The following is a 16,717-nucleotide window of genomic DNA, read 5'->3' on the forward strand; positions in this document are numbered from 1 at the left end:
CGACGGGCTCTGACGGGAGGTGGAGGCGGATCGCAGTGTGCAAGGGAGGCGAGCGAGGGAGGGGACAAAGAACTCGGGCAGGCAGCAGGAGGAGCTGTGTAACGCAGAGAGGCCGAGATGGGGGAGGGGCGGAGGCCTCTGCATGCCCACGTGGTCGGTCACATGTGGGACATGCACAGTCACGTGTCGGACATGTATGGTCACGTGTGGGGTGTGCATGGTCGCGTGTTGGACATGCGTGGTCACGTGCGGGACATGCATGGTCAAAGGAAGTTTCTGTCTTGAAATAAGTGCGCTACCAAAAGGTACTGATGGAGACTGGCAATGCAGTGGAGACAGGACAACTTCTGAGAAACTGGAAGGCAGGAGACCCAGCGGGACTGGTTTCAAGAGGCAGGAATCCCCCTTCTCTCCCTCTGAAAGGAGGGAGATGAGAAGATGGAACAGATGGGGTGGGGGCCCGGTCACCGGAGGCAGGAAACAGGGAATTCCATGCGGAAAGCATCCGTTTCTCTTTGAAGCATGGGCGTGGTTATCAGCTCTGGGGGCACAGAGGTGGGAGGGTTCGGGAGTGGGGTCACCTCACAGAGGAAGCAAACAGTTCTCAGAAGAACATCGGATCATCAGCAGGCACTGGCCAGTCTCCAGCTGAGGCTGTGGTGCTCAATTCAAATCCACCAGTCAGGAAAATCACAGCCACGCAACAGATGCAGAAAAGCACGACAAAGCTCAATGCCTGCCCATGGTGAGAACTCAAAAACCTAAGGACAGGAAGAAACTCCTTCAGTCAAGAAAGGACATCTGTGAGAAACCTCACACCAGCACCACACTTCATGGTGGACTTAACACTGAACTCTTCCTTTTAGGACTGGAAACAGGGCAAGCTGCCACTTTCCTCACTCTGCACTGGAGGCTGACCCACGGTCACGGGCAAGGAGACATCAAAGGCACAAGGACCAGAAAGGAAGACGGCAAACTCTCTATCACAAGCTCATGGAACCTACTAAGCAACTATTAAAAGCAATGAATGAATTTAGCAAAGTCACAGGATACAAGGTTAGAATACAAAATCAACTGTATTTTTATACATTCGCAGCAAACAACTGGGAAGTGAAACAAAGAAATTCCATTTACAACACTCTCAGAAACCAAAACATCAGCAATAAATTTAACAAAAGATGTAAGACCTCCATGCCAAAACCCACAGAATATTACTAAGAGAAATTAAAGAAGATCTACATCAATGGAGAGATATAGCACGTTCCCAGACCGGAATACTCAATATTGTTAAGATATCAATTCTCCTCCAAATGACATCTAGGTCCAAGGCAACCCCAATCGCAATCCCAGCAGACTTTTTTGTAGGCAGTGACAAACATTTTAAAGTCAGAAAGGCAAAGCATCTAGACTATCCAAGGCTATCCTGATAAAGAACAAAGCTGAAGGGCTTACATCATGTGACTTCAACCTCAGTATATAAAGTGACAGGAAACAAGACCTGTGCTACCGACATAAAGTGTAACAAATAGATCAACAGAAGAAAATAAAGTGCAGTAACAGATCCATGTTTACAGGACTGTTTTTAGGCACCAATGCAATTCAGTGAGGGAAGAAAAATCTTTTTGACAAATGGTGGAACAGGAATTCCTAAGAAAAAAAAATTAACCTGACTCATACCTCACACCACACACCAGAATTAATTTGAGAAGGAGTCACTGAACTAAACATAAAAGTTGAAACTATAAAGCTGTCAAAGAAAACATAGGAAAAGATCTTCATGACTTGACAGTAAGCAAAGGTTTCTTAGAAAGGACACAAAAAACAAAAATCACAAATGAAAAAATAAATCAGACTTCATCAAAATTCAAAATATTTGCTCAAAAGACAAGTCAAGCCACAGGCTGGGAAAAAATATCTACAGAACATATCTGACAAAGGTCTGGTATCCAGAATATCTAAATAACTCTGACAACTTGATAATAAAAAGACAAAACAATCAAATTTTTAAAGGGACTAAAGACCTGAACAGATATTTCACAAGATATACAGATGGCCAACAAGGATATCAATGTGTCCGACATCATTAGCCATCAGGGGAACTGAGACTAAAACCACGAGACATCATTAGCCACACATCAGAATGCCCGGAGTGAAAAAGCCTGACACTGCCCCACGCCGGTGAGAACACAGAGCCGCCAGTCTGTCACACGGCACTGGTGGGACGCACAGCCATGAGCACGACCTGGTAATTTCTTACAAAAACGAAACACAGGTTCCACTGCTACTTACCTAAGACAAATGAAGACGTGTCCACAAAAAGATTTCTACAAGAATGTTCACAGCAGCTTTATTCATAATAAGCAGCTAAAAATTAGAAAAAGCCCAGATTCCCATCAACAGCAGAATGAATATACAGTCAGTCGTATATTCGTACACTGGGCAACTGAGATAGAACAATATGGACACATCTCAAACACATTCCTCTGAGAGAAAGAAATCTCACTAAGAGAGCACATGCTGCATTTATATGATGGAGAACAGGCAAAACTACACTACCGCAGAAAAACCCAGAACACTGCTTGCCTCCTGGCAGGCGGAAGGGAGCTGGGAGTGATGGGGGGAGGGGTACGAGGGAACTTTCTGGAGTGATGGTAAACCTGAGAAGAGTTCACGTTACACAGATGTCTGTGCGTTTGTCAGGACACAGTGTTGACTCAAGATCTGTGCATCCCACTGGATGTAAATTTACCTCACAAGGAAAAAAGGAAAGCAACGCTCGCTGCTAACATGCACGCGGCAGTATCTCAGGGAACTACGTGTACCGATGCCTGCAAGGTCCTGAGCAACACAGGCTCAAAAAATAGGGTGGGTGGGTGGGTGGATGGAAGGACGGATGGACGGGTAAGTGTAGTGAAGTGCTAACAACAGACCCTAAATGCTGGGTACATGGGTATTGGCTGTAAAATTTTTTTTCAACTTTTCTGTGTGTTTGAAAATTTCCATTAATAAAATAGTAGAAAAAGAAAAGCAATGTATCGTTCATTCGCTTAAACCAACTGTAGAGAAAGTAAAGAAATAATGGGTTTAGGGTGTCTGCCTATCTTTCCCACCCAACTATAAGTCTGAAAAAAAGTTTTTTTTTAAACTTTAATGAAAAAAAGCAGAAGAGAGTCCTTTTAGAATTTTAACAACAGGGGAAGTATGGTGTGGAGGCAGCAAAGCTATTTTTAGCTGCAAACATTCATAAAAGAGACATTATAATGAACCTTCATATACCCATCACCTAGATGTCATACGTGTTCTCTCTGCCATTTAGCTTCAACTATCTTTTTCACTGCTGAAGTTTCAAAGAGAGGCTCATCATCTTGACATTTCATCCCTAAATACTTCTGCTAAGTAAATAAAGACACAGGAAAAATGTCTTTTCCAGCTCATGAATAATGTGGAAAACTTCTTACATCAAAGTCAGTTGCAAGTATGGGACTTCTTGCAAGTGCGGGACTTCCCTCGTGGCACAGTGGATAAGACTCCATGCTCCGTGCTCCCACTGCCGGGGGCCTGGGTTCAATCCCTGGTCAGGGAACTATATCCCACATGCACGCCTGCCTGCTGCAACTAAGGAGCCCTGAAGCCGCGACTAAGAGGTGGTGCAACCAATAAATAAATAAATAAATAAATAAATAAATAAATAAATAAATATTTCTTTAAAAAAATCAATTGCAAGTAGACAAGTATTTAATGTAAAACACAAACCCAAAGAACCAGAAGAGAACACGAGAGAACGTCTGTGCATGCCCGGAAGAGGAAGAGCCACCCCAGTACTCAGCGGCCTGCCGAGAAGAGCCGGCTACGTCTGACGCGGACAGTCAAGACCCAGGAGGGCAGAGAGCGTAACGAGGTTAAGGAGCAAACCACCCAGGAGAAACATCAGCAACGCACACCAATGGCCGATTTGCTTTAAACCCGTCAGAGACAGACAATCCAACAGAAGAGCAGGCAACGGGGGAAAAGGCAATCAAGGAAAAGGAAAAGCAAATGACTACCAGCCGTTCCACTCCTACAGTGTCCCTCGATCCAAAGAGGAATGGAAACACATGTCCACATGGGAACACGGACGTTCACAGCAGCACTATTTCAACAGCCGAAAGGGGAAACCACCCAAGTGTCCCCTGAAAACGTGGAGCGTCCACACCCTGTAACACCACTGAGCAACAAAGGACAGGAAGGGCTCATCTACGCCAACACGCTGAGCCGCGAGAACATTCCAAGGGAACCATTTATCTGAACTGCCCAGAGTGGCACATCGACAGAGGCAGAGAGGAGATTAGCGGTTACCAATGGCGGGGGGGGGGGGGGGGCAGTCACCCTAATGGACTGGGGAGTTCTTTGGGGAGTGACAGAAATGTTCTAAAATTACATCAAGGTAGGCTGCACAACTCAGTAAATATACTGGAACCCACTGAACTGTATACTTTAAACAGGTGATTTTTATGACATCCAAATTACACCTCAAAAAAGCTATTAAAAAAAACCCCACACAGGCAGACACCTGCATAAATTTGAATTCTGGCCAACATACTGAGATCTGACATATGAAAGACAGGGCAGCAGGGTCGGGAAACATCAAGCTGTGCTCCTGTGAGCACTGAGCGATGGTGGAGGGCCCCTCTCCGGAATCCTCTCCAAGCCCACAAGGCCCTGGACCCGGGAACACACCCAGGCCTCCAGGGGTCTCTCAAACTGCCAAAGTCATATTCTAAATATGGGGTTTTCTCTGGGAAATATCTGCAACTTCCATCACATTTCCAAAGGAGACAGGAACCAGACAACCGTGAGGCTCCTGTGAAACGCAGGTGAACTGCCCGTCACCCCAGACTCGCCACATTTCTGTCACCACTTCCACAGAAAACCACCAACAGGGTTCACCCCAGAGATCCCTTGACCTCTAGGAAGCAATCGGCCTCGATCTTTTCAGGAACACACCTTTGTAAAGCAACCTACCTTTCCACGCTGCTAGTGGCTTAGGTTTGTTATGTTTCTGCTGCGCTACTTCCAGCTCTTTAATTTTATGTTCCATCTCACCCAGAGAGAACTCTTGAAAACAGGCATCCACAGAACCCATGGACCTAGATGGTCACGTCCCACTAAACCGGCGCACGCGGCTCAGCCCGGCCATGAAACACCAGGCATCAGGCAGACAACTGAGGAGCAGAGCGCCTACAGCAAAAGATGCAGGGCGGCCGGCACACAGGGCGACCGCGGAGAAAGCCTCGGTGCACAGCCCGGGGGCCTCGGTCTCTAAGGCCTTGCTGCCACAGCCCTTTGCGGTGGCTCGGTCACAGTTCCTGCCGAGCTTTCTTCCTAGAGGTTGCTCATCCAAAATTTAAGAAGCTACTTCACTTAAGAAAGAATGTTGTTTTGCTTCTGCTGGTGCTGTTCAGAGCCGGCGATGATAAAACTTTCCACAGTGGGGGTGGCGGGGGGGGGCTTTGCACAAAGCCATGAACCAACAGAGCACGCTCCCCACCTGGGCGTGTCTGCGGACGCCCGCAGCCCTGCACAGATGCACGGGTACAGACCACCCGACCTTCCCCCACAACACACTCAGGCAGAGAGGCTACTGGATTTCTCCCCTGGAAGATCCATTACTGCAAATTTCACTGAGATGAATACACCAGTCAGTCTGCAGAATCAGAACCCAGTCAGACAGGCTGCTTACGCTGAGTTTCAGAATGAATGCTTTGTGAGGTATGACTTCCTAGCTCAGAAACACAGAATGCAAAGATGACACATGATGTAGAATCTGAAAAGGCCAACTTTTCCTTCTACACATCTGTGATATTTTACAAACAGTAAATCTACAACCTTTATTTACACTGCCTAACAGGGTAGGATTTCGCTGCAGTAATGTTTCAAGGAAGAGAACCACATATTTGCACTTTATATACCTTCAAATAAATTAAAAAGGACACACAGAGAGGGTAAGAGAGAATGATAAACAGGGCAAAGCACACAGCGGAGTCCTGCTACTTGCCTTAAGTTTGAAACTATAATATAGAGAGTTGGAAAAAAAACCTTCCAATGCGTCTGGGCAAAGGTTTTTCTTGTTTGTTAAATAAATGAAACAGGACAAGCAGTTGTCATTCTTGCTTTTCCCAAGACCAGCTCTGGCTCATTCTTTCTGTAACAGCAGCAGTGACAGACAGCGAAGATCCAACGTTAGGAGGGACGGTCGAGAGTCACGAGGGGACAAGCCAACTGGGCCGGGCTAAACATGGAGGCAGTAAGTCCTCCTCAGCTCAGAACCTATGCGCAGAAAAATGCCAGAAAATGATCTTAACTCAGTAGCTAATCTGTTTTCTAAGAGATATTCTTTTATCCGCTTGATAAAAGAATATGAAAGAGGAAAGGTGGATAATGTTCTAGGAGCAAAAGAATTTAACAGCTTCAGGGTCAAGTATTAACCCTCAAAGAGTTGTCTGTCCATTCCATCACCTAATTTTAAGGCCAAAGTTCACTGAGAGGGACAAAGAAATCTATATACCACCTCACCATGCTGGCCAGTAAACACCCACTCTTTTAATGATGCGATCAAGACATCACATTTTCTTCCATCAAAAACCTTTGACAAACAAAGCGCCGACAACCACATAATAAACTTGAAGGAAATAGATGAGTCACTGCCCTGACCCAGCCGAGGAAGTGTGGAGAGCAGGCCTTGCTGCACTCACGCCCTGTCCACGCACGGCTCTCCACTCTGGATGGGGAGCCCGAGGACCCTCGGCACCCCGGCAGCCGCTTAACAGCACGAGGAAGGCACGCGTGGGGATGCAGATTTCATAACGTTTCAGCCATTCATAAAAGCCCAGTGGAATCCTGCTTCCGGAGATAAGGCTGCCCTTCTCTGAAGGAATTCCCTACAGGAGACACTCCCACGTGGGATCCAAACACCCACTCGAGACAGGCGAGCGCGCTAGTCAGAAAGACTTTATCACCCAGACCACACCTTCCCGCTACCCATGGGAGAAAGGCTTTTGAGGAGGTTTAGTAAGTAGCAGGGGGCAAGTCTGAGGGCAAAAAAAGGAGTAAATCGGCAGCAGGAGCCATGAGTCAGGGACACGTGGTAAGAATCCCGCTTCCAGCCACCTCCCTATAAAGGGCCCAAGCGCTGGCCTTTGGGGGCGGCAACAAACAGGGGGCTTGCTGGGGAAGGCCAGACACCTGCTGCTGGAGACGGGGGCAGCTGCGGGCTGACCTGGAGGGCGAGCGGGGTCTGCAGGCAGCCTGGTGAGCCTCTGACCCCTGGTGGGAGCAAGAAACGACTTTTCTCCTGGGGTCCTCGCCTTATGTGAATGGAGGTGGGGTGGGGGGTGGTATTCACGTCTGTGTTTGTGCCACATTGTGTCTCCAGCCTAACATCCGACACAAGCATATTTACTCGTTCTTTGTCTGCCTCCGTTTAAATATAAGCCTCACGAGAGCGGGAACTCCGTCACTGCGGCGTCTCCATGGCCAGAACAGGGCTGGCGCAGAGCAGGTCCTCAATACGTGTTTCCGGAGTGAATGGAACCAAGAATGAATATGAGATGTCTCTTCACATCAACTCACGGAAACAACTCCTTCTTAAGAGATATTAATAGGCAAAGAAGAATTCCAAAATGGAACACCAAACCACAGTGAAAGCAAAGTTAATAAGCGTGGAACATTCAGGAAGGAGATACTGGCATCATTAATAAGGAGAAAACCCAATTCCCACAAACTGCATGCTCACGTAGATAATTAAAATGATAAATATTAAATCTATCCTTGAATCCATTCCCCAGTGTGACTAATTACAAGAATACTGACCTCCTCAATTCTCCGCAACAAGAGTTCTTAACTGGCTCAGGCCATGGGCAGGCTTCAGGGCTATCATTACGTACAGAGAAAATATTTACAAACCACGTATATGACACAGGACTAGTACCTAGAATATGTAAAGAATTCTCAAAACTCTACACTAAAAAACCCAAACAACCCAATCAAAAGTGGGCCAAAACATGAAGACATTTCACTGAAGAGAATGGTAAACAAGCACATGAAAAGATGTTCGACATCATTAGCCATCAGGGAAATACAAGGTAAAACCACAATGAGACAGCCCTGCACAAGCCCATCAGAGAACACCAACTTCTGGCAAGGACTCCAAGGAACCGGATCACTCACACACGCCTGGTGAGAATGTGAAATGGTACAGCCGCCCTGGAAGACAGTTCAGCACACACAAAACCCTGTACACAGCAGCTATATTTTCAACAGCCCAAACCTGGAATCAGCCCAGATGTGCTTCGCCAGGTGAAGGTTAAACAGCTGGGCTGCATCTGCACTTGGAACCAGCTTCAGCAACAGAAAAGACGGCAACAAAATTCACTGGCAGCTTGGGTAAATTTCCAGGGAAAGATGTGGAACAAAAACAGGCAATCTCAAAAGGTTACATGCTTCTATTTATGTAACATTTGTGAAATGACAATATTTTACAACCAGAGGACAGATGAGTGGCTACCAGGGATTAGGGATGATTGGGGGTGGGGGTGCGGCGGAACCGGGACTGGGAGGCAGGCATGGTTACAAAAGGGCAACAGGAAGGACCCTGTGGTGACAGAACTGCCCAGTCTCTTCACTGTGGTAGACACGGGAAGCCAGATGGGTGTTCAGACTGTACAGAACTTCACACACACAGGTGGACCACATCCATGTAGCCTTCCTGGTTGTGATACTGTACTACACTTTGGCAAAATGTTACCATTGGGGGAAACTGGGAGAAAGGCACAGGGATCTGTATTATTTCTTACAACTGTTATCAATGGAAAAAAAAAAAAGGTGTGTGCAGAAAGTCACAGCTTTCCAGCCTATTCTCATTGGGAGAGGGTCTGTACCTACTACTATTTATTCAGAAAGTACTTTCTCTCTCTCACACACACACACACAAAACAAAGAAACTGAGGTCCATGAGGCAATGTATGTAAAGTCACGGCAGGTGCCTGCGCAAGGTGTCAGAGCTCATGGCCCTCCTGTGACCCCACACGCCTCTGACACACAGCTACTCAAACGCCATAAATGCCAATTGGAGAAAATAAATCATTCCTAGGAGGATATAAAATTTTCAATTTCTGGAAGCCCTGTGTGACAGAAATCTAAATGGTTTAAATGACATTAAGAGGAGAAATTAACAGAATAATGCCATTAAATAATATTTCTACATGTACATCTGTAAGAATGCAAATGCACAGAAAAAGATCTGGAAGGACACACACCAACTGTTTACAGTCACAGACGTCACCTCTCAGTAAGACAACGCTGAAAGGTTATTGGGCAAAGGGTATTTGGATTTTAGCCATAATGTTTGAATTTTAGAATGCAACCTAATTCCAGTATAACTTGTCTATTTTAAGAAGGGGGAAAAATAAAGCAAACACTTACTGCATTCATAGATCTGTTCCAGTTTATCCACAGAAGAAAGGGAGAAAAATTTATAACCGGATTTACTACCAACAGCTAGAGACCTGCAAAAAAGCCAAATTCAGAAATAAGAGCTGATGCATATGGGCAGTGATAACGCACAAACTAGCTCCACGTTACCAAACAGCCAGCACCACTCCACCCAAAATTAGCACAAACAAGTTCACGCAGTTTATACCAGGTGAGTAGTGGCAGAGCCAAAAATAGGAGAGTGGCGTGGAAGATGCCACACCTCACAGCCAGGAAACGGTGAATGTCAATAAAATAGACAATATTCTCACTGAAAATTTATAAAACTTTAAAGTTAAGTTTGACTTTTTAAACAAAAGTAATCAGCCCCAAATTAATGATCCCCTCAAAACACAGCGGGGTTTCTCATGTGACCTGATATACATGCATGGTGTATGCAAGAGTACAAAAGTTAACGCTAAAAATTTTAAACACAGACATTTACCACCTTGGTGGATGACAGTGTCTTCCCGCACTGCAGTAAGGCCAAAACGAGTGCAGCTCTGTCACTTACGTTATGCTACGGCTGGGAGCGGGATGGAAACAGAACAGACCAAAGAGCGAACTCGCAGCCTGGAATGGCCTTGTGTGTAAGATCCCACAGTCCTCACCCAACACCGCTGCTTCTGCTAAGAGGCTTGGCGGGACCTCTGTCCGAACCCTCCAGATTTCTGGCGTGGGAAAGCTGTGACACTATGTGAAGTGTCTCCTCACAGATTATCACTACGGTCCACAACGTGACTGACCAAGGTGGGGAGAAAAAAGAAGCAAGCACGGCTTCCAGAAACAGAGAGAATGAGAGAATAAAGCAGGCAGTGGGGGGCCACGCAAAGACTTGGGCCCTGGGATCGTTCTGCTATTTAATGTCTGGGAAGACATGAGAACAAGTGGAAGCAGAAGGTAAACCCAAAGCCTGGAAACAATGAGGACTGACATTTCATATGATGAGTATGTGTACTCCAAGGTAACGACCATTTCATCTATTAGAAACTTGAGATTTCCAACCTCTTTCACACTTATGTAGAAGAAATACATTCCAAGAACACAGCTGCTATAAGCACTATTAATCTTTCAAATTGCAACTGGTTCATTCTAGAAGTATAAACAGAAGCGAAACTCCTTCTACCAGCTCATGCAATTTTTTCTCTGCAAAAATACTTCACTATTTTGAATTACATCAATGAAGTAATTAGGCATTGTTACCTATAAATATTTTGAAAAGCGATAAAGGAACCAACAAAAACACAAGAATACCCAGGAAAGCTAAAAGCGAAACAAAATCTCAACAATTCATAACTTCTGGAAAATTGGTGTTCAGGAAAATGTTTTCCAGATAACTAAGGGTTGCTATTTTAAGCACCAAAACTTTTTTTCCCCACCATTTCTGATTTTTTTTTTAAAGTCATTCTTATATAGTTTTCTGCATGGGATGGCAAGTCCTCAACATTTGACTGGACTCACATCATGAAACAACTTTACTATCGTTAACAGCGGCCCTCTCAGACCCTAAGAAGGAGCTGAGGGTTCTGTACACCCGCATCAAGTGGCAGACTGTCTTGCTGGGTTATCGAGTATCTCCTGGCTTCTGTTCTGCTGGCAGTTGTCACTGTCCTCAAGCATCCTACTGGCATTAACAGCCCTCCCTCTTTCAAGTTTCCTGTTGACTTGGAAACCAAGTCACCAAACTTATTAGTTTTACATGTAAAATGAGCTTAGAGAAGCCTTCTTCCATGGGCAACATTAACGAGCTTGAATTAATGAGAACCTGGATTTTGATACACCTAGGGTTTCAGCTGTACTCCAAACAGGAAGAATTTGTTAAAACTCATCAAATAGTAGCTTTCTGATGTTCTTCCAGATATTCAGAAACTGATTCGGTCTATTAAATCCTTCGCTAGAGTTTTAATCACGTGGCTTCCCTCGTGCGCACCACAATCAGTGGAACACGTGAGCAAAAGCAGACCAGCTATTTTGGTGTGCGCACGGGGGGCAGTGAGAGCACACGCGTCATGAGAAAGGCAGATGCTGTTAAAGGATGACACGAAATACAAACAGGTCTGATATTTACATCTCAAATACCAATGCTCAGGTTCACACACCCCTCTTTGGAGATCAGCTTTTTTTATTTTTATTTTTTAATTTATTGGTTGTGTTGGGTCTCTGTTGCTGCACATGGGCTTTCTCTAGTTGCTGCGAGTGGGGGCTACTCTTCATAGCAGCGCGTGGGCTCCTCACTGTAGTGGCTTCTCTTGTCATGGAGCACGGGCTCTAGGCGCGTAGGTTTCAACAGGTGCAGCTCACGGGCTCTAGAGCACAGGCTCAATAGTTGTGGCGCACGGGCTTCGTTGCTCCGTGACATGTGGAATCTTCCCAGAGCAGGGCTCGAACCCGTGTCCCCTGCATTGGCAGGTGGATTCGTAACCACTGCGCTACCTAGGAAGTCCGAGTCAGCTTTTAATAACATCTCCTGCTTCACCTGACCATACTATGGCTGATATTCACAGGAGAGGTACAGTGCAGATAAGCGTGAGATTCCCCTAATAAATAATCTCATTCCGCGTTAAGTGTTTATGTGGTAAGGTTTCTGTTTTGTCTTTTTAAGGTAATACAGTGAGATCTTTTACTGACAAAGGGAAAAACCAGCAATAACAGAAAAAAGGATGTATTTACTTAATCCATTTCACTACCACACCCCTGCCTTCAACCGTGCCTGGTGTCGAAATTCAGAGACCATGCTGTACCCTCTGGAGACAAGGCCCAAGTCCCACACCAGGGCAGGAGACTGACTCCTTCTGAAACTTGCTGTGGGCCAGTCCTCTCAACCTTCAGCACACACAGCTTTACTCCACCGTAGAGCTCCCGAGACTGCCCGTCCTGAGCCTCTGGCAGATCCTGAGGTTTCAGGTAGGGTGGTTCTTCTTCCCCACTAGCAATGCTGGATCCACTTTCCTTTACCACTTGTGGCTTCCAAAAGTTTGCTGCTAGTGTCTCCTTTCTCATTCTCCTCATTCTATGAGTTTAAGCCTTTTTAAGTATCTTTTTGATATTTCATTGATTGACATTTTATTAGGGTTCTAAGAGGAGGCCAAAATCAATGCTTGTGTTTAATCCACCATCTTTAACTGCAAGTCTCTGCCACTGAATTTAAACTTGAGTGCTTAGTATCTAAAAGACAGGGATTTCCAATAAACAAGAAAATTAAAAAAAACAACAACACCATAAAAGCATTTTAAAAGAAAAAAATCGTTTTCTTAACTCCCTTTTCTTTACCCTCTTACCCGTGTTCAGTCCATTACCGTTCTCCCTTTTCACTATCTTCATCAAACAGCACTACTCAATGACAGGGTGACGTGGAAACAGCCCATGCCCATAAAAAGGAAGCCACGTGACGTGCTGTTGAGACCTGGCTGGCCCTGGGGCCCTACTCAGTAAGTGCATGTCCATCCCGGACCGCCACCTGGACATCCCTAAGGCCTTTCAAACTCAGTAGCATTCAAAGCAGAGTTCTTCTTTCCTCCTAAGCTGAAGCCCCCTCTGATCGCTCTCCCATAGTGTGCTGTCACTGCTCGTCTAGAACCTAGGCTGCGGACTGGGGAGTAACCTTAATGCATCACACACAGCTCATGGGTCACACCAAATACTGCCAGCTACTGCCGCTGCACAGCGACTGACTGCCCTGCCTCCTCAAACATCCTCCACACAGCAGGCAGAACGCTCCACAGCTTTAAGGTAGAAGGATCCTTACTCCCTCAATTTACTGATGAGGGAAAAGGAGAGAGGCGCCCTTCCCAGGACAGCTGCTCTAACCTAGAAGAAACCGGTTAAAGAAAGCAGTAAATTCAGACCAGTGCCTCCTTACTGTCTCTATGCCCGTAACACGCAGACACGGAACAACAACAGTGCTGCAAACAGAAGACGTGGGAAGGAAGCTCCCGCCCTTACTCTAACCCTTTTAGAAATGCAGCTTCTAAATGATGTGGACACTGTCCAATCAACAACCTCCCACAAGCTGAGTGGGGTAGCCTGCAAGTACTTAGTCCCTGATATTTCCAGTCAAGATTCAAGTGATACTCTGCACTTACTAGTTTAACTTTGATGTCAAAAAACCAAAAATTCCTCCAAAATAAGCCTTCTGAAGTGTTACTTTCAGAAACTAGGGTTGGAACTAACCAGCCAAGAAGAGGGAGATGACGGGGACCAGCTTTTCTTGATGCCTTTTTCCCAATTCTAGTTAAAAAAACAAACAAAAATGAATGGTAAAAGAAAGTAAAATAAAACTAAAACATTCACACTTTTAGGATAAGACTCCCAGAAAAAAATACTACAACATTTGAAACCATATTACCAGGACAAACAGACAGGACAGATATAGTTTGGTGTGCAAGGGATACTGCTGTTCAAGCATTACTGTATAACACAATATGTGTTCTATTAAGTGAAATGGCCTCCAGATTTTTTCACTGAATACTGTGAATGTGGATCCAATATTCTCTGCCTTGTGAAAAACTGTGTTCCTCTATTAAAGTAAATGCTGGAGATGGACAAGGGAGGGAAAACAGTAAACTAAAGCCTCTCCCCAGAAACTTTTGTGTTTCTTTCAGGTGTAGATTTAAAACAAATTAGTCACTTTACTCAATAAACTTTTAGTATAATCCTAACTTACTATTCCTTACAATTTATACTCCATACTTAAGGTCTCTTTAGCAAGTCAAAATCATGACACACAAATCTTGTCTTGAATGAATAACTTCAGGACTCACCGAGGAGTGGGAAAGCACATGATTTCCAAGTAAGAAAAGACCTTATTTCAGGCCAGAGTGGCATTCTTCTCTTATATAGGGAAACTGGCAGTTGAATGCCATTTGAAATAACAGCAAAAGAGAATGCTTTCTCATATTTGATTTCCTTTCAATATAGATGATGAGTAGTAAAAAACTGAAAGAATGGTAGAAAATGTTTTGGAACTCTTTAATTTATGCAAGACATTAAAAACAAAAGACATAGAGCTACCATTCTTACTGGTCTCAAAGTACTAAGAGCTTAAAAAAGGAATCACAGTTGGTGTGAAATGTCTCTTCCCTACCTGGATTAGTATAACATAGTCCATCTCAGTTATAACCTCCTGCAACAGGTGGTCCAAACTGTTTTTGTTGGACTGGCTTTTGGTCACACAGAACGCTAGCATTCAGTAGTTTTCATCTTTAAAGATTGCTATGGTCCGTTTTCTACATTCACTGCCCTCCATCCAGATTCTACTCTGTGGGCAGAAACAACAGGACGGCAGATTGGAGAGGACACTGGGAGAGAATTCAGGAAAGCCGCCCCCGCTCCACCATCAACTGAGAGTAAGATCCAGGTTCTGCTCTGAACCTTCCTGAACTTTGGTTTCCTCCCCTGTAGTTGGAGCAGGTGAGCTGCTCCCTTCCAAGTCTCAACAGAGGCCCCCTGTGGGGCTGCCGCACGACCTTCCCAACTTTGGAAGGTGCTACCGAGCACCCACTGCATCCCACTGACTTGGTGTCTTGCCATTCTACAACTGACTTTTAATTCTTAAAAGAACCTCATGTTCTACTTTGATGCTTCCATCCAGCCAGCAACGACTCAACCTGCTACTTAATATGAAGCCAATGCCCCACTCCTCCTCCCCTCTTGCATCACTTCCTCTTACTTCCCAAGATGGCTCTCCTCCCTTCCAGTCCCACAACGTATCCTTCCTTCTCTGGAAACCTCATCTAGTGACTATCCTCACGCGTCACCGGAGACAGCCCGCGAAGAATCGGCTGCAAACCCTTAGGGGTTTGGACGAAGAGCGTTCCAAACCCAAGGGCTGGCATCGAGGGCCTCTCTTCCCCTATGAGGATGGCCCACTCCCCGAAGCGCCAAGAACCCTCGGGGGTCTCTCTGTCACAGCCCCCTTGGCTCAGCCTCTCCCCAGGTCCGAGACCAGGACCACCGCTAAGGTTGCTTCTTGCTCGAGGAGGACGTCAAAGTTACCTGTCAAAAAGAACAGCGAGGCGGGGAGAGAGGGAGATCAAACGGACCCTGAGACCACAGGGAGACGAAGAAGGGCCCGAACAGGGGAGAGGCTGGAGCGGGAGGGCTGAGGAACCAGGGGGAGGCGGAGAATCAGGGACAACAGGTCAGGCCCCCCACCGCTGCAGAGGCGACCGGGACAACAGGTCAGGCCGCAAAGTTCTGCCCCAACTCTGTGAGACGTGAGGTCCGCAGAGACAAAGCCTCCGCGGGCCCGGGCCGAGCGCGGGGGGTCCGCAGGGAGCGCGCCCCGCCCCGCCGCCCCCCGCCCTGCTCCCGGCCTCAGGCTCGGCCCCCGCGCCCGCGCCCGCCCCCCGCCGCCCAGACCCCCGCCCGCGCCCGTCCTTACGTGACGTCCTGGTTGAAGTTGGCGAAGAGCAGCTGGCCGGCGCCGGCCTCGCCGCTCTGGCTCGCCAGGTTCATGGTGGGCGCGCGGCGGGGCCCGGCCCGGGGCTGGCGCGCGGGAGAGCAGGTCCGGGTGGGCTCAGGGTCGGCGCCGGGCCCCGCTCGCCGCCTCGCTCGCCGCCACCCGCCACTCGGACATCAACCGCCGCCTCATCCCGACCCCGCTCTTGTTTATGCTCCAGAGCCGGGGCGCCTGGCGCGCCTGCGCGGCCCCGCCTCCTCGGGCGCACGGCCTCTCACGGCGCAGGCGTACTGCGGAGGTCCCGCCCCTTCACCTCTGGCCCGGGCCCGGGTTCCGGTCGAACACGCGCAGCGTGGGGACGCGAGGGGACGCGCGGGGGCGCGGTGGGCCGGCCTTGTGGGTGCGTCAGGGGCCGCGCATGCGTTTGGGAAGAGAGGGCGCTCCGTAGGCCCCGCCCCCATCACTTTATTAGCATTAAAAGGGCCCGCCGCGCGCCAAGCGTTGTGCCAAATAGGTGCGTTCTTATTTCGTGCCTCAAGCCATCCTTTGTAGAGGATGTTGCGTTCGCCTTTTACGAATTTGAAAACTGAGGCTCAGAAATATTCACTTATTTGCTAAGTGTTAGATTTGAGAATGGAAACCCCGTTGCTTCTCCAAGGCCCACTGTTTCTGGAGCGGATTCTGCTTCACATATATTCGTTCATTCAGTAATATTTAGGGAGCGCCTTCCATGTGAGCGAAACAGGCCTTCTCCCTTCCTTCAGCGGAGTTACAGTGGGAGAGGTGCTTAAACGCAATTACAAAGCCGGG

The 16,717-nt window shown here is 47.0% G+C and overlaps 1 protein-coding gene across 6 annotated transcripts in view; it reads right to left on the bottom strand.

The window, feature by feature from the left end:
* The window catches only part of WIPI2 (WD repeat domain, phosphoinositide interacting 2), a 29,744-nt gene extending 13,590 nt beyond the window's left edge, over positions 1–16,154 (bottom strand). The window contains exons 1-5 of one of the 6 annotated variants that reach the window (XM_057748238.1): positions 15,890–16,152; positions 15,502–15,662; positions 14,591–14,764; positions 13,652–13,734; positions 9,460–9,542 (exon numbers count right to left, since the gene is read on the bottom strand). Coding sequence is in view for 2 of the 6 variants with exons in the window: in XM_057748236.1 (XP_057604219.1) it covers positions 9,460–9,542; positions 13,678–13,734; positions 15,890–15,963 (214 nt within the window). In the remaining 4 variants the exon portion in view is untranslated. Of the gene's footprint in view, positions 1–581; positions 599–9,459; positions 9,543–13,651; positions 13,735–14,590; positions 14,765–15,501; positions 15,663–15,889 lie in introns of those variants that run through there. The other 5 variants (XM_057748239.1, XM_057748236.1, XM_057748237.1 and 2 more) reach the window with 5 other exon arrangements.
* Positions 16,155–16,717: the final 563 nt, after the last annotated feature.

This window comes from Hippopotamus amphibius, chromosome 9 (assembly GCF_030028045.1).
Source record: "Hippopotamus amphibius kiboko isolate mHipAmp2 chromosome 9, mHipAmp2.hap2, whole genome shotgun sequence".
Classification (NCBI taxonomy): Eukaryota; Metazoa; Chordata; class Mammalia; order Artiodactyla; family Hippopotamidae; genus Hippopotamus; species Hippopotamus amphibius.